Source organism: Ustilaginoidea virens, chromosome 6 (genome assembly GCF_000687475.1).
Source record: "Ustilaginoidea virens chromosome 6, complete sequence".
NCBI lineage: Eukaryota > Fungi > Ascomycota > Sordariomycetes > Hypocreales > Clavicipitaceae > Ustilaginoidea > Ustilaginoidea virens.
The window spans coordinates 3,047,670-3,069,288 of record NC_057321.1 but is presented as its reverse complement, the minus strand read 5'-3'; the positions used below and the strand labels follow the sequence as shown (position 1 = coordinate 3,069,288).

The 21,619-nt window shown below is 54.4% G+C and overlaps 6 protein-coding genes across 6 annotated transcripts; 2 read left to right on the top strand and 4 right to left on the bottom strand.

Moving 5' to 3' along the window:
• Positions 1-3,148: 3,148 nt before the first annotated feature.
• UV8b_07684 (uncharacterized protein) lies at positions 3,149-4,527 on the top strand (the record flags this gene model as incomplete). The annotated part of the gene is made up of 3 exons (XM_043145181.1): positions 3,149-3,170; positions 3,290-3,709; positions 3,797-4,527. The coding sequence occupies 3 exons, from the start codon at positions 3,149-3,151 to the stop codon at positions 4,525-4,527; spliced, it is 1,173 nt and encodes a 390-aa protein (XP_043001116.1).
• Positions 4,528-6,354: 1,827 nt separating this feature from the next.
• Positions 6,355-7,866, top strand: UV8b_07683 (uncharacterized protein; the record flags this gene model as incomplete). The annotated part of the gene is made up of 1 exon (XM_043145180.1): positions 6,355-7,866. One exon carries the CDS (start codon positions 6,355-6,357, stop codon positions 7,864-7,866), a length of 1,512 nt encoding a protein of 503 aa, XP_043001115.1.
• Positions 7,867-9,173: 1,307 nt separating this feature from the next.
• On the bottom strand, positions 9,174-9,952 carry UV8b_07682 (uncharacterized protein; the record flags this gene model as incomplete). Its single annotated transcript, XM_043145179.1, has 3 exons — positions 9,174-9,337; positions 9,438-9,584; positions 9,703-9,952. The coding sequence occupies 3 exons, from the start codon at positions 9,950-9,952 to the stop codon at positions 9,174-9,176; spliced, it is 561 nt and encodes a 186-aa protein (XP_043001114.1).
• A 1,144-nt stretch (positions 9,953-11,096) lies between these two features.
• On the bottom strand, positions 11,097-12,452 carry UV8b_07681 (uncharacterized protein; the record flags this gene model as incomplete). Its single annotated transcript, XM_043145178.1, has 1 exon — positions 11,097-12,452. One exon carries the CDS (start codon positions 12,450-12,452, stop codon positions 11,097-11,099), a length of 1,356 nt encoding a protein of 451 aa, XP_043001113.1.
• A 1,464-nt stretch (positions 12,453-13,916) lies between these two features.
• UV8b_07680 (uncharacterized protein) lies at positions 13,917-15,386 on the bottom strand (the record flags this gene model as incomplete). The annotated part of the gene is made up of 2 exons (XM_043145177.1): positions 13,917-15,116; positions 15,243-15,386. 2 exons carry the CDS (start codon positions 15,384-15,386, stop codon positions 13,917-13,919), a joined length of 1,344 nt encoding a protein of 447 aa, XP_043001112.1.
• A 1,404-nt stretch (positions 15,387-16,790) lies between these two features.
• On the bottom strand, positions 16,791-18,167 carry UV8b_07679 (uncharacterized protein; the record flags this gene model as incomplete). Its single annotated transcript, XM_043145176.1, has 3 exons — positions 16,791-17,744; positions 17,836-17,943; positions 18,000-18,167. 3 exons carry the CDS (start codon positions 18,165-18,167, stop codon positions 16,791-16,793), a joined length of 1,230 nt encoding a protein of 409 aa, XP_043001111.1.
• Between the last annotated feature and the right edge of the window lie 3,452 nt (positions 18,168-21,619).

The following is a 21,619-nucleotide window of genomic DNA, read 5'->3' as shown; positions in this document are numbered from 1 at the left end:
CGGGTAAGGCTTAGGACGATATATAGTATTATAGCTAATAGCTATCTATCGATATTGATATTAATATAGACGGCATAGGTAATTAAGGGGGTAGCCTATTACTCCTCCGATTAACTCTTTATATCTACTGCAGTCTTAAGTTTCCTATAAGATAGTAAGTAGATAGGCTAGAGTCCTAACCTTTAGATACTTTTTTCGCTTATCGTACTATAGCAATTATAATTAGAGTTAATTAAGGTATTAATAAAGGTAGAATTATTATATAATATTAGGACTAAAAAAGGGTACCTATCTATACGGTCCTTAATATTATTAATCTCCTTTATATAATAATCCTATTATGACCTAGCTAGGGGCTAGATATATTTTTTAAGCTTTTTCGCGAGATTCGGCTTAAAGGCTAGTCTTTTCTTTAGGAATTACTATTATTACTATCTTTAAGCTCGGCGATTCGTAAGGCTTTTATAGCCTTTAGGTCTATAGAAGCTATAGTTATCTCTTATAGAGGCTAGGCCGGCCTTAGCTTATATTCCTATATTTTATAGCTAGTATCCTTATATTAGGTATAAAGTGACTTCTAATAGTGCTCCTTAAGGACTTCCTTTAAAACCTATAGCTCCCTTTTATTAGGAAACCTTTATTTGCCTTTCAGATCTAGCTTATAGACGCCTATTATAGGCATATTACTATCTTTATCCCGAGCGGTTGCCTATAGATCCTAAGTATTATTATTGTAATCCTAGGAAAGATCTATATAGTATTTTATAGTAAGATTTATCTCTAAGTCGATAGCGATTTTACGGTACTATATAACGGCTGCATTATAGTCCTTATAGGAGACCCTTAGGCCGATAATCTTTTTTAATATATAAGGGTTAAAAGCAGATTAGAGTATTTCTAGCTTTACCGATTTAGGCTAATTAAGCCCCCCTATTAATACTAATTTTTCCTTAAAATATATAAAAAAAGCAGAGAAAGGTTCTTTTGGTATTTAGTAGAGGGTATACTTAAGCTTAGTAATCGTATATTCCTCCTAATATTAATCCTTAAAGAGTCGCTATAGGTAATTAAAGAAGGCTATAAGATGATAATAGAGGGCTATATTATTCTCGAAGAAGGCTATAACTTAAGATTAGACTATAGCGAAGAGGTTTTAATAGATAAATATTTATTAAGTCTTATTATTACCGATAAACTCCTAATCAATCTCTAATTTATATTCTATAAAGGTCTTCTATATAATAAATATAGCCTTTTTGCTATTAAAGGGTTCCCCGACTAATATCGGCTTATATTTTTATTAAGTTTCCTTTAAGATTAGGATAAAATCGGTCTAAGATTAATCTAAAGTCGATATAGGTATTAATAATAGTTATTACTATATCTAATTAATAAAAGCTTATATTCGATATTTAGTCTGCTCAGTCTAGGCGCGTATCTAGCGCTTACTCTTTTAGCTTTAGGATAGCTATTTTTAGAACCTTATATTAAGTACTTCTATAGTATTTATAATTAATTTTAGTTGCGCGGCCTATTAACGAGCGGAGGCGCATTAGGTATTATCCGAGCCTATAATATTCTATAAGGGGTCTATATCTAATATCGGCGGTTATATGAGATATAATAATAAGGGTTAAGAGAGTTTTATTAATTATAATAGACTGGTCCTAAGGCGACTGCGAATAGGCGTTAATTGGATGTATTGATAAAACTAAAGAGGAAGGGAAAAAAGCCTGAATCGGGTCCCTTCTGCAGTCTATATATATCCGTATATAGCGCGGGCTAGAGCCCTAACGTTGCCCTATAGGCCCGCGCGTCTGCCTTATATCATCTATCCCGGACTAGGCATGGGCGCAGCCCGAGCCCTAGCCAATCCATGACACGGGCATAGCCCGAGTCCGTGACAAAAGCTATCCTATATATACACGAAGGAGGGGTGGGCCCAGGCATCCAGGGTAGCTAGTAAGAGAGCTCCCCGTAATGCTCGTCAGTAACTCCGCTATATCCGACTAACCCCGCTATATCCGACTAACCCCGTTATATCCGGCCACCCTAACTACCACGCTAATGACTAACTACCACGCTAATAGGCAACTACCACGCTAGTAGGCCGCCATCACGTTAATAGGCCACTACGCTAATTTAGCAATGTCACACCTTTTTTAACAAGGCCTACCTTACTTGATATACAGTAAATAATCCACTGAAAATCCTTAAGGTAAAAGGCAAAGGCCTAAAGTTAGTAAGACTACCGTAAGTCTAAGAGGCGATATAAGGGCCAGAAGGTCAGTAGGCCAGTAGGGCATTAGGCCAGCAGCCTAGTAGGCTACTATAGGATTTTAACAAATCCACTGAAAATCCGGAAGGTAAACGGTAAAGGCCCAAGGTTGGTAAGACCACCGTATGTCCGGTGGGACAGTTGTGAGTCTAAGAGACGGTGGAAGGGCCAGCAGTCTAGTAGACTACTATAGGATTTTAACAGAATGGCTTCTGCACTTATTTAATTTAAACCCTATTAAATATATATAGAAGGCTTTAAAGCAGGAATTGGTAATTACTAACCCTTATTTATCAGTTTTAAAGAATAATGAGGCGCATAAGGCTGAGTTGATAGAATGTATTAAAAAAGCGTGGGCAGCAGTGCTATAGCCTTTAATTACAAGGCTGATTGAGTTTATACTATAAGGCTTACATGCTGTAAATCGCGCATATAGTAGGTATACTAAATATAAATCGCAAAAAGCAGGGCTATTAGCCATATCTTGTTTTATTAGAATTAATGCATTACTACCTAAGTTATGGCTATTTGAATTCTTACGCAATAATGTAATGATGGCATTGATGTAGGAGTCTGGTTGTTGCGACACTTTTGCATACCTACTGTAATACTCGCTATACCTGCTATTTATAGTGGGCAGAGGGGTAGCCCTAAGGGGCTACTATTCCCTCGGTTATATGTGCCATATTCTAGCCGAATATTCCCGACAATTATACGAATCCACGATATCCCCGGCAACACCAACCCCACTACTGCTGTCGCTGACGACGCACCTCCATCCGGGCACTCGACTTGGACTGAGACGCCGACACAACATACACATTCCTCTCGTCGATTGTCCACCCTGTCCACTGTTGAGTTGCTGAAAGGATGGCCAGCACCCCTCCGATTGGTATGTATGAAAGGTCTACGCCGTTCCCAAGACTGCCTCACAAAGGGAGCTTCTCCCCTCTTTATTGCCCATACAGCCCCCCCCTCCGGCGAAATCCCTCCGTGCTAATTTTACAACAGTCCTCGACGGCGGCACCGGCTTCCTCAAAGTCGGCTACGCAGCACAAAACTTCCCCGAGCACCAGTTCCCTTCTATCGTGGGACGACCCATTCTCCGATCAGAGGAACGTACCGACAGCAATGTCGTGATCAAAGACATCATGTGCGGAGATGAGGCGGCCGCGGCCCGCAACATGCTTCAGATCAGCTACCCGATGGAAAATGGCATTGTGAAGAAGTGGGACGATATGCAGCATTTATGGGACTATACGTTTTTCCAGAAGCTCAAGGTCGATACGAACGGGCAGAAGATCCTGTTGACGGAACCTCCAATGAATCCGTTGAGGAATAGGGAGCAGATGTGCGAGGTCATGTTTGACCGCTACGGATTTGGGGGTGTCTATGTGGCCATCCAGGCGGTTCTTGCGTTGTATGCCCAGGGTGAGTACACGGGCTCATCCCCGCCCCCCCTCTCTCCCGGGACGTTGACCATGTCGAGGCACTAATTGTGTGGTGGGGTTGGTGCAGGTCTGAGTTCTGGTGTTGTCGTCGATTCCGGGGACGGCGTCACGCACATTGTCCCGGTTTACGAGTCAGTGGTGCTGAGCCATCTTACGAAACGATTAGACGTGGCTGGTCGAGATGTAACCCGTAACCTGATCAAGCTGCTCAACCGCCGCGGGTACGCGCTCAACCGAACAGCCGACTTTGAAACGGTGCGCCAGGTCAAAGAAAAGCTCTGCTACGTCTCGTACGATTTGGAGCTAGACAAGCGACTGAGCGAGGATACCACAGTGCTGGTGGAGAACTACACGCTTCCCGACGGCCGCGTGATCCGGGTGGGCAGCGAGAGATTCGAGGCGCCCGAGTGTCTGTTCCAGCCTCACCTTGTCGACAGCGAATCTCCCGGGCTGGGCGAGTTTCTTTTCAACACGATCCAGTCTGCGGATGTGGATATACGTTCTTCACTATTCAAGGCCGTCGTTTTGTCAGGAGGCAGCAGCATGTATCCGGGTCTGCCGTCGAGGCTGGAAAAGGAGCTGAAGCAGCTGTGGCTGACGCGGGCGCTGCAGGGCAACCCGGAGAGGCTGGGCAAGTTCAAGGTGCGAATAGAAGATCCGCCAAGGAGACGACACATGGTGTTTCTGGGAGGCGCGGTTCTGGCCAACATAATGGCGGATAAGGAGAGCATGTGGGTGACCAAGGCGGAGTGGGATGAGCAAGGGTCACGTGTTCTTGAGAAGTTGGGGCCGCGATAGATAAAGAAAAGCGAGGTGAATATGTATATCATGAGCCGGCGGTGTGACACGGCCAGTACGCCTTGACAGCCAGCCAGCCCAGCAGTTTGCGTGAATATGTGTCATGCTACAGAGTACTGTGTACGGAGTACGTTGGGTTGTTTTCATTTCGTCTTCAAGGTATTGACACTCTAATCCTCCTCCAGCAGTGTAACTTTTCTTTATAAAAATAAAGGAGCGTAAAAAAATAAAAGCGAAAAATAAAAATAATCAAAAAATCAAAAAAACAGTCAAGTCCACATGAGGGCTAGAAGGAAAAGAATGAGCCACGGATGCCGAACTTTTATTTCTTTTTCCCGTTGATGCCATGATACATCCAGCGACTACTCCGTCTGCCATCTGCATCTGCAGCCCAAGCTTAGTCATTCCTGCAACATGGCATGCCATGACCCAAACATCACCGCAGGTCACACCAACCCAGCCTGCCTCTCCAACAAACTCGTCTCTTGCGGCAAACCGGTCCCCCAGCCCTGAAAACCCAGGGCCAGACAACGGACGCTCGCCGCGGAAACGTGCATCCGCAAGACGACACTCGCTACCCGCGCGACTCGCTCCATCGGCGGCCCTCGCTGGTTCCCACCTTGCGGACTCCCCTCCCCCGACTCGCGCGGCTCTCCGTCAGGTACTAAGCGGGAGGGGAGCGGCGGGATTTCCCCATGCGGCTCTGGGGGCCTGTGGGCGAAGGGGGCTCCTCGAACAAAATACGCCGGGTTTGATGGCTTGGGGCTGGCTGGCTGGGCTGGTTCTTTGGACAGGTTGACGGGGAAGAGATTATTAACGAAGCAGCGGTGGGAAAAAGAAAAGAGGGTGGGAAACAAAAAAAAAAAAAAAAAAAAGAAAGAAAACAGAAGAAGAAAAAAACGGACATAGAAAGGAACACACTCACGCGCCAAGGATTTATATTGGATACGCAGCATTTTTGTCAACATCGGATCAGGCCGAGCAATTCAACCAGTTCATCGATGAGCTTGACGAATCCCCCGTCGGGGCCGAGCTCCAGCGCCATCAGCAGAGGCCAGTCGCTCAAGAGGAGTGTGCAGGATGCATTTTCGGCGGGGACAAGTAAGTTTTTTTATGTTTTATTTATTTATTTTTTCCCGATCAATCGAGCGAGTTTCGTTGCGTTTTGTGTTTTCTTCTTCAAAAAGAAACGACTAGCTTCCCTCTGGGTCGTCGCCCCAGTCCACTAGCGGTGGGATTGGCCTGGTGGCGACCAGGCGGCAACGGGGATTCGGCAATAGAAACAAGCTTGTTTCCAGGCCACCAGACCCCGTGCTTCATTCTGTCGAAGTCGAACTGAACTGGCAGCGCTCAGGTTCCGGCTTCGCTTGGGCCAGGCCAGGCGTGCCTGCCTGATCTGGTCGGATCCGCACGAAGCACCCCTTGAACAGGTCTCCACACCCTGCCGGTCTGGCTGACAGATGTTGCCGGGCTGTGCCAGTTGTGCACGTATCAAGTCTCGTTCCCGCACTGCCATAGTCGTCCTTCCTTTTTCTCGTTTCCCTCCTGGCCGCCGCAATCGTCCTTTTTTTCTTCTTTGTTTTTTCTTCTTTTTCTCCTGCCCGCCAAGGGTTCATTTCCTTTCACCGGCGCAAGCGGTGCAGCGAATCGATCGAGGGCGGGGGGGAAGAGGGAGCCGGGAACCCGGGAAAAGTAGCTTCCGGACGGTCCTTCGGCTTGACTTGCTTTGCCTTTTTTCAACATCCGAGACCAGACCTTCTTGACCGGAACAGCGCATAGCGCAGCGCAGCGCAACAGCAAGACGCCGTGGAGCGCTACCCTCCCGCCATGCCTCTGCAACTCCGCATCGGGGGCCACTACCATCTCTCTGCTTCGTCGTCGTCTTCCCTCCAGTTTGGCTCGCCCACTCACCGTCGCTATGCAGATGCCCACGAGCGGCCCGGCGCCTTCGTCCCCCGGCATCGGGTCATGGACCGCTACCGGATCGTCGGCTTCATCAGCAGCGGCACCTACGGCCGCGTGTACAAGGCCGTCAGCCGCGTCGGCACGGCGCCCGCCCCCGGGACGCACCAGGCCGCCGCCGGCCAGGTCGAGGTCGCCATCAAAAAGTTCAAGCCGGACAAGGAGGGCGAGCAGGTCAGCTACACGGGCATCTCGCAGAGCGCCATCCGCGAGATGAGCCTGTGCAGCGAGCTCCGCCACGGCAACGTCATCCGGCTGGTGGAGACGATCCTCGAGGACAAGTGCATCTTCATGGTGTTTGAGTACGCCGAGCACGACCTGCTGCAAATCATCCACCACCACACGCAGCAGCCGCGGCACCCCATCCCCCCGGCCACCATCCGGAGCATCATGTTCCAGCTGCTCAACGGGTGCCAGTACCTGCACACCAACTGGGTGCTGCACCGGGACCTCAAGCCCGCCAACATCATGGTCACGTCAGGCGGCGAGGTCAAGATTGGCGACCTGGGGCTGGCCCGGCGCTTCGACAAGCCGCTGCACTCGCTCTTCAGCGGCGACAAGGTCGTCGTCACCATCTGGTACCGCGCGCCGGAGCTGATTCTCGGCTCGTACCACTACACCCCGGCCATTGACCTGTGGGCCGTGGGCTGTATCCTGGCCGAGCTGCTCTCCTTGCGGCCCATCTTTAAGGGGGAGGAGGCCAAGATGGACAGCAAGAAGACGGTGCCTTTTCAGCGGAACCAGATGCAAAAGATTGTCGACATCATGGGGCTGCCCACGCGCGCCAGGTGGCCCTTGCTGCCGGCCATGCCCGAGGCCGGCCAGCTCAACACGTTGCAGGCGCCGCCGTATGCCCATCACCACCACCACCACCACCACCATCATCATCATCATCATCACAACCAGCACAACCAGCAACAGCAACAGCAACAGCAACAACACCAGCAACACCAACACCAGTACTCGCCCATGCAGCAGCAGCAGCAGCATCACCAGGGCCACCACTCGTCCTCGGCCACCGGCACCACCACGTCCAACCTGGAAAAGTGGTACTACAACACCATCTCCAACGCCTCGTCCGGCGCGTCCGGCTCCTCGCCCACGTCCCTCGGCGCAGAGGGCTTCAAGCTGCTGGCCGGGCTGCTGGAGTACGACCCGCAGAAGCGGCTCACGGCCGCCCAGGCCCTGCAGTCGACCTTCTTTACCGCCGGCGACCGCGTCCACACCAACGCGTTTGAGGGCCTCAAGGTGGAGTATCCCCACCGGCGGGTCAGCCAGGACGACAACGACATCCGCACGAGCAGTCTGCCGGGCACGAAACGCACCGGCCTGCCAGACGACGGGCTCCTGCGGGCTACCAAGCGTGTGAAGGAGTAGGCATTCCACGGCGTGCCAGAGGAGTCGAGGCACCATTGCTGCATGTACATTCACGACTTGAGCATTGCACGGGGTTCCGCGGAGCCGAGGCGCAGATCTTGTCTTGTCTTTTTTTTTATTTATTTTTTTTTTTTTGCCCTTTCTTCTTCTCTTTTCTTTGGTCTTTTTCGGCTCCTAGCCTCGCAGGTTCGGCGTTGGTTGCTTGGCATCTCCAGTCATGGCTTCATGGCCTGTTGCATCTCTTTCATCTGCGCATCTGGCACGCAGCGTAATAGCCAGTGAGTGACCAGTGATCAGTGATCATTTCAGTCAAGCCTGGGTACACCTGGCCCGTCTCCATCCGTCAAGTCTGCAGGAATCGGGAATCGTGAAGGCGTAGACAGGCGCCGGGTGTGTACCAGGACGCCACGCAGCCCGGAGCGCCGATGGCCGGCATGGCGGGGTCCGCGAGGCTGCTGTGCCCGATTGCGCTGCTGTTGGCGGCGGCTAGCTGGGCTTCGTGAGGCCTTGCTGGGGCGGCGGTGATCTAGCCATGCTGGGGCTGGGTGGTCGGTGGTCGGTGGTCGGTGGTTTGCCGTGCTGATTTGGCGGCAGTTAACTGTTTGGTGCTTATACATGGACGCGGCATCGGCATCACGGCATCGGCATCAGCACCACGGCATACGCACCATGGAATCAGCATCACGACATCAGCATCGGCATCATCACACGGCGTCAACTGCTCGCGCCATCCACTGTACTGCAATTCCATTGACCAGCAGCGCTCATCAACCGCCCCGAACCTGCCTCACCCCACGACACTGCACCCTGGCGCCCACCACACTCTACAAGCTAGAACGAGTAGCCCCCCCCCCCCCCCCCGCCCTTCCCCCAAAAGCCCCATTATATCCCCCGCGTTGCCGGCAAAGTCGCCGTCGCCACCTGCCGGGTATTCGCACAAGACAACAAGACTGAACCGCCAACCGCGCAGAAACAAAGAGCAAAACACGCACCGAAGCCGAGCAAGCGCAAGAGCCATCAGATTAGACAAAGTATCAAAAGCAAAGCACGTGTAAAACGCAATCAGGGGGGGGCGGTGTGACGGGGGCAGCTGCCCGATCCCTCTGTCTCTGCAACCACGGGCGCCACGGCCGGCGTATGGAGAGGACATAAAAAAGGGGGGGGGAAGAGTGGAAAAGTAAAGTAAAGTAAAAAGAAAAAAAAAAGAAAAGGGAGTTCATGTCTGAGGAAAAAAGGCAGAGAGTGTGCCTCTGCAGTGGTCCTTCATATAACGAGTCATAATGCTTGGTGTTGCCGCGGCGGAAATGTCACTTCTTGACCGGCGCAGGAGGAGCCTTGACGTTGTTGGACAGCCAGGCCAGTCCCTCGAGGAGGCCCTCGCCGGTGGTGGCGCAGCTGGGCACCACGTACCACACCTTGTCTTGCAGCTTGGCGAGCTGCAGCGCCTCGGTGACTTCTTGGGGCTTCATGGCTGCACGGACGGGGTTAGTCCTGGTCTCTCGAGTTTGACGACGCGGAGCTGTCTCTCTTGGTTCTTGCACCAGGCCAGGGGGAGGGGAGGGGGGGCCTACCCTCTCTAAGATCCTGCTTGTTTGCAAAAACCAGCAACAAGCTGTCCTTCATCTCGCGGTCGTTGATGATGCGGTGCAGCTCCTGCCTGGCCTCGTCGATGCGAGCGCGGTCCGACGAGTCAATGACAAAGATTAATGCTTGGGTGCCTGCGGCGGGTTTAGCGCACGATGCAGCCAGAAAAAGTGTAAAATAAAAAAAAATAAAAAAAAAAAAACCCCCAGAAAGGGGGCATCTTTCCAACCACCGACAGGCCGGGCAACATACCGCCGTAGTAGTGCCTCCACAGAGGACGGATCTTGTCCTGGCCGCCCACGTCCCACACGTTGAACTTGACGTTCTTGTACGTGACCGTCTCGACGTTGAAGCCGACCGTGGGGATGGTGGTCACGTCCTGCCCCAGCTTGAGCTTGTACAGGATGGTCGTCTTGCCGGCGGCGTCGAGGCCCAGCATCAGAAGCCGCATCTCCTTGGACCCAAACACCTTGGCCAGCAGCTTGGAGAGTTGCCCGCCCATTTCTGCCGCTCTGTGTCTGCTAAGGGGTCTGTCTGCGCTGCGAATGATCGGCTGGTGATGGTCAACGCGGGCATGTAGAGTACAAGTCGACGTTCGGGAGGAGCGCGCACCGAGGGAAAGACTTCGTTTTTGACGGTGAGGCAATCGAAGCAGTCGAGGCAATCGAGCGGTGGAGAGAGAGAGAAAAAAAAGAAAAAGAGCGAAGGAAGAAACAGACGGCAAGAGAAGAGAAGGGAGCGAAAGAGAAGGGTAAAAAAAAAAAACAAATTAAAGGAACGAACTCGGTCGGGAGACGTGCAAGAGAATGTATGGCGCAGAAACGGCGGGTGATTGCAAAGAAAAGGAATCAGGAATCTGAGGTTGCCGACGCCAGCGTTAAGGAGGGATGGAGGGATGCATGGGAGATGAGGCGGGTACGGGCGTGGTGGACCCAGGTGGGGCGTGGTCGTGGTCGAGTGGGAATATGCGGGGCTGCAGAAAACGCAGGGTTGGCCTTGGGTGCGCTGGCGTTTCAAGTGCTTATTAGTGAGAGAGCCTCAGCCCAGTTGGGCTTGTCTGTGGGGCTGCCTGTTGGGCTGCACTTGTCTGTCTGGTTGATGGACAAGAGGCGGAGGTGCCCATCCCCAGGTACCGACCGCACGTCCGAGACATACTGAAGGTACCTACCATACCTAAGGTAGGAATGTACCTAGTTGCTCCCATCACCATGACACAGCAATACGACGTATGTGCCGGCAACGTTCTGGCTGTCCAACCCATCAACGGACGCATCATGCGGCTGCATGCGCAGCCAAAGTCTGAAACACAGCATGCAGCTTGTTTCGACGCGGGCACCCAGCTTGACGCACCGTAGAAAAACGTCATCCCACATATCTACATAAGCCGACCAAATGCTGTTGTTATAACACTTTGGGATATCTATGACCTCCATGACCGGTACTCCCCAAATCTACGGGGGTAAAAAAAAAGGGGGGGGAAGAAGAAAAAAAAAGAAGAAGAAAAAGAAGAGAACAAGAAAAACCCTGTAGCCGCCGCAAGCCAGTGCCAGGAGAAACCCAAAGCCAAAGCCGTGCACATGTCCTTGCCCCCCCCCCCTCTCCCCAAGGAGAACGCCCTGTACGAGTCCGAGTCCATGTTCGACAATTCACGCCCGGTACTCAATCACAAACCGCCTCTCCACTTGCTGCAGCGTCGATGAGTCGTTTTCCCCCTCAAACTTGAGATCTACGCGGCCCTGGCCGTCCATACTATGGACTTCGGCCTTGTAAAACGTCGTCGTGTTTGGATACAGCGCCAGGACCACCTGCCCGGCTTCCCAGCCCTTCAGCGTGCTCGCCTGGCTCTCCGGAGTGATGGGGATCATGCTGCTCGCGCTCGTCCGGTACTCCTTTTGCTTGCTCTGGTCGTCCGGCTCAATGTCCAGCACCTTGTAGCGCCGGCTCTTTCCTTCTCCCAGCACCTGGGCCACCTCGCCCAGGATCCAGTCCGACACCCCTTCTCCGCCAGCCTTGGGCTTGAATGCCACGGCATCTCCCTTGGAGAAGACGACCTTGGACTTGTTGCTGTTTGCAGCCACCGCCACCGCCGCTGCTGCCGAGGCGGCTGCCAAGGCCGAGGCGGCGGCAGTGGGAACGGCCGATGCGGCCCCGCCCGCGGATGCAAAACTACCAGCGCCGGCGCTGCCGCCCCCGTTGGTACCGGCGGACCCTCCTTGAGGCTCGACGCTCTCCGCCTTTGGGGGTATGCTATCCCTATTACTGTCTCTGTCTCTGTCCCTGTCCCGGTCCCGGTCCCGGGTGCTCAAGCGGTCGCCGTACTTTCTGGATGAATTGCCAATGGGGCTGGGGACGGGCGAGTCTCCTGCCCCGTCGAAATCGTAGAGAGACGCGGCGCTGGCGGCGGCTGCGACGCTGTCTCGAGCGTTGCGTTTGCCCGTGGGTGCTGCTAACGGACCGCCCTCGGCCTGCTCCTTGGCGACAATGACGGCCCTCATGATCTTTAGCTGCTCCATGACGGCCTTGATGCTGCCGACGTTGGCTTCCGAGTGCCGAACACCGTTCCGGCACAGCTGCTCCATCTGCTTGAGCGCGTCGCCGGGGATCCGGTTTGGGTCCATGGAGCCGACCCTTTTGTCCATGTCGACAAGCTCGGCCAGGTTGTCGTTCTCGGCGTTGATGCCGGACACAATCTCGCCCATTTGGTTCTTGCAAGAGTCCCATATCTGGGCTTCCTCGCCGTGCGCATTGTTGCCGTTGCTCCTGTTGGAGCCGCGGCCGCTGCGGTTGCGTTGCGACATGCCGGCGCTTTTGCTGCCGGGGCTGCCTGTGCTGCCGCCGCCGCCGCCGTGGCCGTGGCCGTGGCCGTGGCCGCCGTCGATGCGAATGTGGTGGTTGCCTTGGGATTCGACCGAGCCAGCGTGCGGCGAGGACCGTCGGAAGAGCGTGCCGTGGTTTTCCTTGAGACTGTCGAGTTCCCTGCGGCGCTTCTTTCTGTCAGCCATGACGAGGCGGGTATCTCTCTGCCCGAGGAATGTTTGAGTTTGTCACTGCGTCTCCGTCGCTTGGCAGTCCCCGCCTTTTTCCGAGTTCGCGCTAGACACACCCGGGGGGGGAATGATTAAAATAAACAAGAAATAAAAAAAATAAAAACTAAAAAAAAAACTCCGATACAGATTGGGAGGAAGCGATGCAAACGAAGCAAAGGCCAAGTTTCCGCTGTGTTGCTTCCCATGCCATCAAACCAGCTCGATGAATGATGCACACTGTCACTTTGCGCGGCGCACCGCAGCTGGCAAACTGGGCGAGACGGCGACCAACGCGAATCTACGCGCACGACAAAGCGACTGGCTGCGCAACAAAATGCAGGTGCTGACTCAACGGGGCTAGTGTTGCAAACAAGTGATGGTGCGCAAGTAAAATGCATAGATGCTGGTAAAGAGGGGGGGAATGGAAGTGTAGTAAGGCGGAAGGGGGAAAGGGGAAAAAAATTTAGGAAATAAATGTAAATAAATAAAAATAAAGACGTACTTTTGAACTCCCAGCCCAAGAAATGCACGTCCAGAATGGCCAGGCGCGACTGCGGCAAGTGTCTGGTGGTTCCTTCCTCCCCGGTCCGCTGGTGCAAGATGTCGTCGCGTCCAGTCTGCGCAGCGTCCGGTGCCTATGTCTGGTTCAGGGCAGACGAATGGGCGGCTCGCTGCTCCGCAAACTGCAAGTGCCGTCAACTACCTCCTAGGTACCTAGGTACCTACCTATGTATGTACCAGTACCAGACTGTATCTGGTTCCGCAGGCTCCGTGGGTGCAATCCTTCGCGCGCTTCCACCCTCGCCGCTGGCACCACGCTGAAAGGCCAGCCTGGCGTGGCGCGTGGTGCGTGGTGCGTTTGTCGCTCGGCTGTACGCTCTCGCGAGGGAGTCGGGCAACACCCGCCGACGGAAGTTTGGAGCGAAGGAATGCCAAAAGAAAATCACGACGTGCAGGGTGCGAGGTGGCGGATGCAAAGGGTCGACGCGCGTCTTGCAAAGGCGAGGGCGAGGGCGAGGGCGTGTGAGCGCACCCCGAGATGTGATGGCCATGGGGCGCTGGGGCAGTCAACTGGTTGCACCAGAATGTGACCAGTGCCACTCCCTCGGGCTTTATTACAATGTACCCAAGGTAGGAGGTAGGTAGGTACTGCTACGGCTCCGTTACCGCCCGGGTGCTTCAAGAAGCCCAATCCCGCTGCTACAGAGTTGATGTGTGCGGCAAACGCTGGTCCCCTATCCTGCCTATTGACGTTACGCAGTAACCTCCAGTCCTGTTCATAGTATGTACCAGTGGCTGGCTACCACTGGTGATTTGTGAACGCAGCTTGAGCTATTCCACGCCTGGCCAGCTCTTCCCTGACAACGGGCTTGCGACATGCCCCCAGGGCCCTGATCTTTGCCTCGTGCACCGAGGACCCCAGATAACCCCCCCCCCGTCTTACAGTCTCCCCTTTCCTCCCTCAACCTCGCAAAACGCCTTGAACGTGATAAACTGGTCGTCTGGCCCGCCCGCCGACTCGAGCACACACTCAGCCGTCGACCCTACAAAAAAGACATAGCCCTCCTTGACATCCAGCGTCGTCGGCCCGACGCTAATCTTCCCCTGGCCATTCGTGCAGATGACAATGCTGGGCCCTTCCAGGGGCTCAAAGGTCGCCTTGGCGCCGTCGCCGTAGAGCACCGACCGCACCACGCTAAACTCCTCGATGGGCGGGTCGTACAGCACCACCGCGGATCCCGAGCTGTACGCCGTCCGGTTGAGCGTGGCGTACGGGTAGTCCCTGGGCGCCATCTTCTGCTCGTCGATCGGCGCGCAGTTGTACGTGAGCATGTCGACGAGCGTGCCGACATCCTTGAACTTTGGCGTCAGTCCCGCGCGCACAACGTTGTCCGAGGCGGCCATGCACTCGACAATGTCCCCGGACACGTAGGCGTGGATGTCGTCGGCGACGAGGAACAAGGCCTCGCCGGGCTGGAGCGTGACATAGTTGAGGAAGAAGAGGACAAAGATGCCGATGTCGTCGCCGAACTGGCCATGCAGCCGGGTCACCAGCTCCGACAAGACTAGGCCCGACGTGGAGGCCACTCCGCCTGCGGCGAACCGGTCGCCCTCCGACTTTGCCAGCCCGACCAGCTTGGCCATTTCCTTGCTGACCTCGTCCGCCGACGAGGCCATCAGAGACCCAAACGCCCTTTTCAGCGCCTGTTTCTTGGCTGCCTCGTCCCCGTCGTCGCCCTGCGCGGCCGTCTTGGCCAGCTCGCTCGCGGCCTCCTCGCCAACCAAGGCCCGCAGGGGCGGAATCGCTCCGAGAAAGTGGCTGACTTCGGCGAGGGGTCTGAAGCCGCACAGTCCCTCAAAGGGAGTGATTGCAATCGCCATCTCTGGCTTGTGGTTGTCGTCGGGGTAGTTTCTGGCATCCCGCGCATGCAGTTTCTCCGCCAACCGCTTGTTGGGGTGGGCTTGGATCGAAAGCGCCTTGTTGATGGAAAGCACCTTGAAGAGGAACGGCAGTTTGGCGCCGTACTTTTCGGAAACGGAAGAGGAGATGAGCATCTGGTTCTCGGCGCAGAGCTCCAGCAGGGTTCGGCCGGTCTCGAGGTGTCGGGAAGGGTTGGAGGGGTGGGTGCCCATCCAAAGCTAAGGTTGCCGTTGCGTTAGCAATGCATGCGAGGAAACCCGGTTTCTTCAGGGCAAACTGGGCGGCGTCGACGGTATTCCCCCCCCCCCGGCGGGGGGGAGCTGGTGTATCGCATGTGTACTCGCCTCGGCATACGGCTTCTCCGCCTCGATGCTCAGTCCCTCTCTCGGCGTAGCAGCGGCAAACCTTGCCGCGGCAGAATCTTTGCCCTTTTTGCCCCATTCATACGAGTTGACGCCGCACTGGAGGCGGAACAAGGGCACCTGCATGATGATTGATTCCGGTATGCGGCAAGGAGAGCAACCGATGCAGTTGTGGAAGCGTGTCGATCAGCGCTGGAGACTGCGGATAGGGCAGCCTTCGGGAATGTCTCGGGCAGCTCAAGCCGCGGCCCAGTTCCTGCAAATGTTATTCAAGCTTCGTCTCTGTTGCATTCGCATCACCAAGACGAGAGAGGGGGAAATGCGGAAGCTCGGCCTAGTGCAAGGGCAAGCAAAGAATGGGATGGAGTCAAGGCAGGTAGCATGACGTCTGGTTGTTTATTGACTACATGTAGGCTCCACCGCTCCCAGCTACCCTGATTGCTACCCCGCCCTCGATGAAGCAGCATTGAATGAATAATCAGTACTCCGTACAGCCAAGTGACCACGTCCCGCTTGACTCCCGCTAGACCCACATATGCAGCCTGGCGTGTTGAAGGCGGAGCCCGTCAATTGATAACTTTGCGACATACGCTGTCAATCTGTCAGTGGGTACGTAGCAAGTGGTGACAATAAATACGCCCCGCTGTGGAACAAGCCTCCTTGGGCGCTTCCAGGGCCAGTTGAATTGATGACCTCGTGCCATCTCATCAACTTGCAGCTCGTGCCTGATTTACACCCCATCGCTCCTCCATCAGTGTCGACCGGTGTCGCGCGTTTCATCAACCCCGTCTGCTGCGGGCACAGCATCCTATATTCTTCTCTTCTACGTCAGCGCTTTTTTCTAGGTTTCCTAAGACAACCAAAAAAAAACGACCTCTCGTGGGAAATCAAAACCCAGCCCAGTTACACATACAGCCTGCGTCAAGCAGCCTCGCAACAAGTCCTTTCATCTCCTCTTCGTTTCATCTCCTCGTCCTCCTTCGTCTCCCCCATCCGTATCCTACAATCGGCGCGTCCCAGAAGTCTCTTTTTTCCCTCGACTCAGCTCCCTCTTTGACGACCAGCGCCTGCGTCGCAATTGCCCAGCCGCATGGATTGCCCGCGCCCACCGGCCGTAAATAAACATCAAGCACGCCAAAGCTCGGACAGTCCTGCAGAATGATGCGCATCGGTAGACCACATTCGGCTCGTCGCATTCGCATGTAAACGGCCAGCTTGGGCGGTGGTTCTTGGCCTCGAAGGCGGGGCGTCGCTCCAGAGCATCGGGATTCCAAAGCAAAGGACGAGGACGATTGCGCCGAGATGCCGATCAAGGACGCGCCAGCTTCACCCTGGATCAGCGAGGCGATGGCGCTTCGCAATTTGTGGAAATGCCCCCAACGTGGCTTGAAGATGCCTCCCAGCATGCGGAAGAATGATGGAAAAAAAATAGAAAAAATGTCGTCATGGTGTAAATCAACGCAAAAAACACACTGGGCGCAGCGCAAGAGACTGTGCACTGGGCACGTCTCTGGATCCATTCCTACATCATCATCGGTGAAGAGCTGCGGAGCGGCCGCGGCCGCGGCTGGCGCCCGTCCCCAAGGGGGAGGTTGATCCCAGACTGGTCCCGCCCATGTAGCACCCGCGGCCCTGCACGGCTTGCTGTTGGTCTCCCATGGCCAGCATGCTTTCGGACATCTGACCCCGTTCCGACGTAGCGTCCGCCGTGTACCGATAGGCATACTCGGGAATGGGCGGTCGGAGGTGTCCGTGTGCTAGAAGCTCGTCCGACGTCGGCGCGGTCGTGTACATGTCGGCGGTACTCTCCATGGAAGACGTGTTGCACGGGCTGTTGCCGTAGCCACCGTGGTAGCTCAAGTCCACAAGGGCAGGGTGCTCCGTCCCGTGAATCGCCTGCGCGGTGCGGCGATTGATTGTTTCGTCGGCACCCAGGGGGCCGGCAGCACAAGATCTGTCCACGGGATGCGACATGATCCTTTCTCCGCCACTGTCCACCGCAGCGGCGGCATAGCAGGGAAATCCGTTTGCGAACGAATATCCTGCGTCTGTCCCACCGGTCGGACGAGCCCCGATCCCGGCAGGACTTCCACCACTGGGGCATCCGTACCCGCCATCTGCTTCGTCGTACATCATGTCGTTGCTTCTAGCCACCATTGAACCTCCGGACCGATACGCTCCCATCATGTATTGGTGCTCGTCCAAGGCGATGCCTTGCGGTGAGGAGACGTAGGGGGTGGAATGTTCGCCATTGTACCCGTTGACCCATTCGCCCGTCTGGCCGTAGTGTTTTCCCACGCAGCCGTAAGGAGTCTCGTGCTGATTCACACTCCCGCTGTGCCCCATCGATACCATGTTATTGTAGCTGTAAGGCGGTGACGCGGGCAGCGCCGAGGTGGCTGCCGAGGTTCGGGCAAACTTGCGTGATACAGCAATGTTGTAGAAGTTTTCTTGCCTGACGCCGGAGACTTCCTGGGACGAAACCTGTACTTTATTGTGAGCCTTTCGCTCCGCTGATAATGTACGGGCAGATTGGAAGGGAGGGGAAAACAGGGGAAAGGAAGCAAAAAGGTACCCTCAAGAACTGGCAAGGTCCAACTCCCGCACTCCTGCAGTTGGTGCACGCTTCTCCCGTTCCGTTATCTCCGCTGCAACGAATCTTTCTCTGGCGACAGCGACCGCACTCAACTTACATGTCAGTAAACTGCATGTGGAATGCCTATGCTCCCAATCACTTACGGCAACGGCAATACGCTTTCTCTGGGAGCCAGCATCGTCCATTCTGTCAGCATCCGTCGTCGTTTTGCACATCCGAGTGTCCGGTTTGCCGCGGAATCGGGAGCCTTGGTCCACGACGGCGTGTTTCTGATGACAAGGAAGCGGTCTTTGACAGATACTGTATCCCATGCCCTCTTCAGAAGTCTGAAAAGAGCTGACCATGATATGTCGGGCCGCCCAGTCACCATTCAAGACCTGGTAGCATGCACTCGGACCCAGTGAATCGCAAAGGGGGTTTGTAGCAAGGCTGCGGGCTTGTCAATGATTCTGCAATAGCAATGTCACACCACAAATCAAGAATTCGTCAAGCTCAGCGAAGCGTCCTTGGTTGTGAGAGTTGCAAATGACAAGCAGACCAAAGGGGAAAAAATAAGATAAAAATAAAAATTAGAAGAAGAAGAAAAAGAAATTAGAATTGTCTTGCTTCGATTCGACCAAGAAGACTTTTGGAGAACTGCAACAACAACAAGGCAACAAGAAGGCGAGTTGATGCTCAAGGAAACAAGAGACTGGATGTGAATCTTTGAGAATCTTTGAGTGAACGAGGTTCTTTTGAATGATTCTTGCCAGAGAAACCGTCATCAAGCTGATCCTCTTGAGCTGAGAGGCTGACAAGAGATTGGTCTGCCGGCTAGACATGGAGTAAGAGCACCGGATAGCTTGAGAATCTGCAATCATGCCATGCTGTTATACGTCGGCTGTACGACACTTGAGACATCCTGAAAACACGCTCAGTCTGATGATAGCTTGTTTGTGGTCGCCGGATCACGCCCGGTGCATCCAATGGATTTCCATCCGATTGCACAACGCCATTCATCCCTGACCATGTCCGTGTTTGCGACAGGCCCTCCCAGGAAACACGGCAGAAATCGACTCGCGCAGATGCCTACTTCTTCGACTCCCCTTGTCCCTAACGGTGTTCGTTTCAACTGCAGACGGCCTCCAGAAAGAACGCTGCACCTGCGGCGGCCATGACGGCGGTATGCCAGATGGTCTGTTCATCGCGGACTCTCCGAGTGGGTGCACCTTGACAGCACCCGACGGTTACATGCAGCAAGGGGCACAATGTGCATGCCATTCAGGTACATGCCCCCTCTCTCGGCCGATAGTATTTTCCCACGAACCACCAAAGGCCCCTTCTTCAAGGGCCAAGGGCCCGGTAGATCTGGTGCTTGGCTCGGCAGATCAGGCGAAAGCCTTGCGTCCCAGAGAGCATCCAATCTCATTTGCAGGAGCAGTCCGTCTCAGAGAAGTCCGAAATTGAGCCAGCAGGGCGACACAAGGTCCCCAAGCAAGATAAAGATTCCGAGAGAGCGGATCCCGCCTCCGTTTGTGTAAAAGGAGCCAAGCATTGCTGCTGCGGCCACTCAATGATGGCTCTCCAACCTCGCTTGCCATGTTCAGCGCTTCGGTTGCACATCTTTCGGTCAATAAGATTTGACATAGCGGCGGAATCCGCTGCCTTTGCGGAGAAGCCTAAAGTGTTGGTAATCGACTTGTCGCCTGGACATACGGAAGGAAATTGCGCGCTTGGGCAAGGGCAAGTCGGCTGGACCTCTCTGGCCTTGTACCGACGTCCTGTCATGGCTGTCATGGCTCGGCTCAGGCCGTTTCGCCTGTGCGGGCCACGTAGTTCTCTCTCTCCCCAAGTCAGCAAGGCGTCAAGCACGGGTACGTCCGGCCAACAGCAAACTTGACGGCCGTGGACTACTTACTCGTCTCCGGGCAAAGCGAACGAGTGCGTGGACTGTTGCAGATTTCTGCGCCTATACTTTGCCGTTACACCAAATCCCTTTCTCCACAGCTCTCAGGTCAGCGCCTTCTTTTTTTTTTCCCCGCCCCAGTTTTGGACGTGCGTCGTAGCCACAAGTGAGGTTGGTTCTGGACAGTTCTCGCCAACATGGTTCATATCAGAAGCACTAATCTGTTCTTTGGTGTAACCGCAGAGCCCAAGAGAACTACATCAAGTTTTGGGCAGAACAGCAGACAAGAAAAGCCACATCAAGCGGTCCCAGCGGCGGGCTGTTGGTCGGAAACTCTGCTGTGGTTGTGCCATTGAGGGAACGTAGCAGTGGCTTCAAGGTCAGATCAATTGGTTTGCCCTTGAATAAGCTTCCTGAACATGGTTGGCTGCAACAGGGACACATGCCGGGCACGTGTATACCATGTCGCGGTGAGGAGAGACAGGGCACGCGCGTCATCGATGTTGGATAATGCCAGTATAGGTACGGAGTAGGCGCTTGCCTTATCCCAGCGGGCGTTTGCAACCCTCGACAGGTGGCTTGGCAGACGATGGCTGTTGGTCGATAACGCTCGTCATTCGTGACGGAGCAGTGCGAGGAAAGTAGGAAGACGTCTGGTATCTGCGTCCCTGCGTCCATAGTGGACGACGAAATCCTCGCAAGCAAACACCCTCGCATATGTATCCATAACAATGATGCTCGCAATGATATGCTCGTCGTCGTGGATTCAGCTCTATTTCGTCCGTGCGTCGACACTTGCGACAGGGACTGGCCAACGGTGCTGTATTTCCATTTCTCTCGATATGGGTTACCTCGAGCCTGCTGTTTGTCATGGCCAGAGGCATGCTTACGCTTCAGGCAGAACCCAGAGGCGCAGGCTTCGTCAGGCGACTCAGGGCCATGATTAACGAGGGAGGGCCGATACCGCCATCGCACAGGCTTTGAATGGATATGCCAGGCTGATGCGCCGCCCAAAGGCCATATATTCCTACTCAATAAGATTCGGTCCGTAGATCTTTGTCTATCAATACCGGTAGTACCAGAAATGACCATGGTCATGTAAACACATCTGCCAATCAATCTGCAGTACCGGCACGACCATGGTCATGTCTTTCGAGTGCTCACGATCGTTGTCATGAAATGCCTGGCCAGGCTGTCGGAGGATGGTAGCCTATTCCCTCAATCCTACCTTGCACGGCTCATGTAAACCTGCTTTCTCCAAACAGCTTTGTCCTTGATACGGAATACACCAGAGTGGTTCCCATCCCATGTGCAAGTCACAACTGTCATTCGTTGCTCAGTTAGCCATGCTGTGGGGGGGGGGGAAGCACGTTGCAAGTGAGCCATCCTGTTCACCGCAGGTGTGTGCGGGACTGGCTACGCCGTCAAGAGCCTTCTCATGCACGAAGCACGTCACTCCTGAGCAGGATCGTGTAGAATCTCTCTTCGTTTCTTTTTCCCTCGCCTTCTCTCCTTGATACCCCACTATCGGATTGTGCCATGCACCCTCGCTACACAAGACATGGTTAACCATGTCAAGGGGTTCTGCGGCTGCTAGCCAAGTCGCTACCGGTTCCCCATTCGGGCAAACATGTCAAGTCCAAGCCAGAACAGACTTTGTTTCCCTGCGCGCTTTGCTGGTACCCTTGTGTTCCCCTCTGTGACTTGGGAAGGAGCGAGCTCAACAGAGGCGGGTCAAGACGGGGGGCTTCCTTGGAGTGCACATGGAGGCCGCGATGCGCGCATGGACGGAATCGGCAAGTTGACGGCCATTCCAGGTCATTGCCTTCAAGGGTGGGAAACTTGGTCGACTACCTACCCAAGGTACGGAGCAGGTGG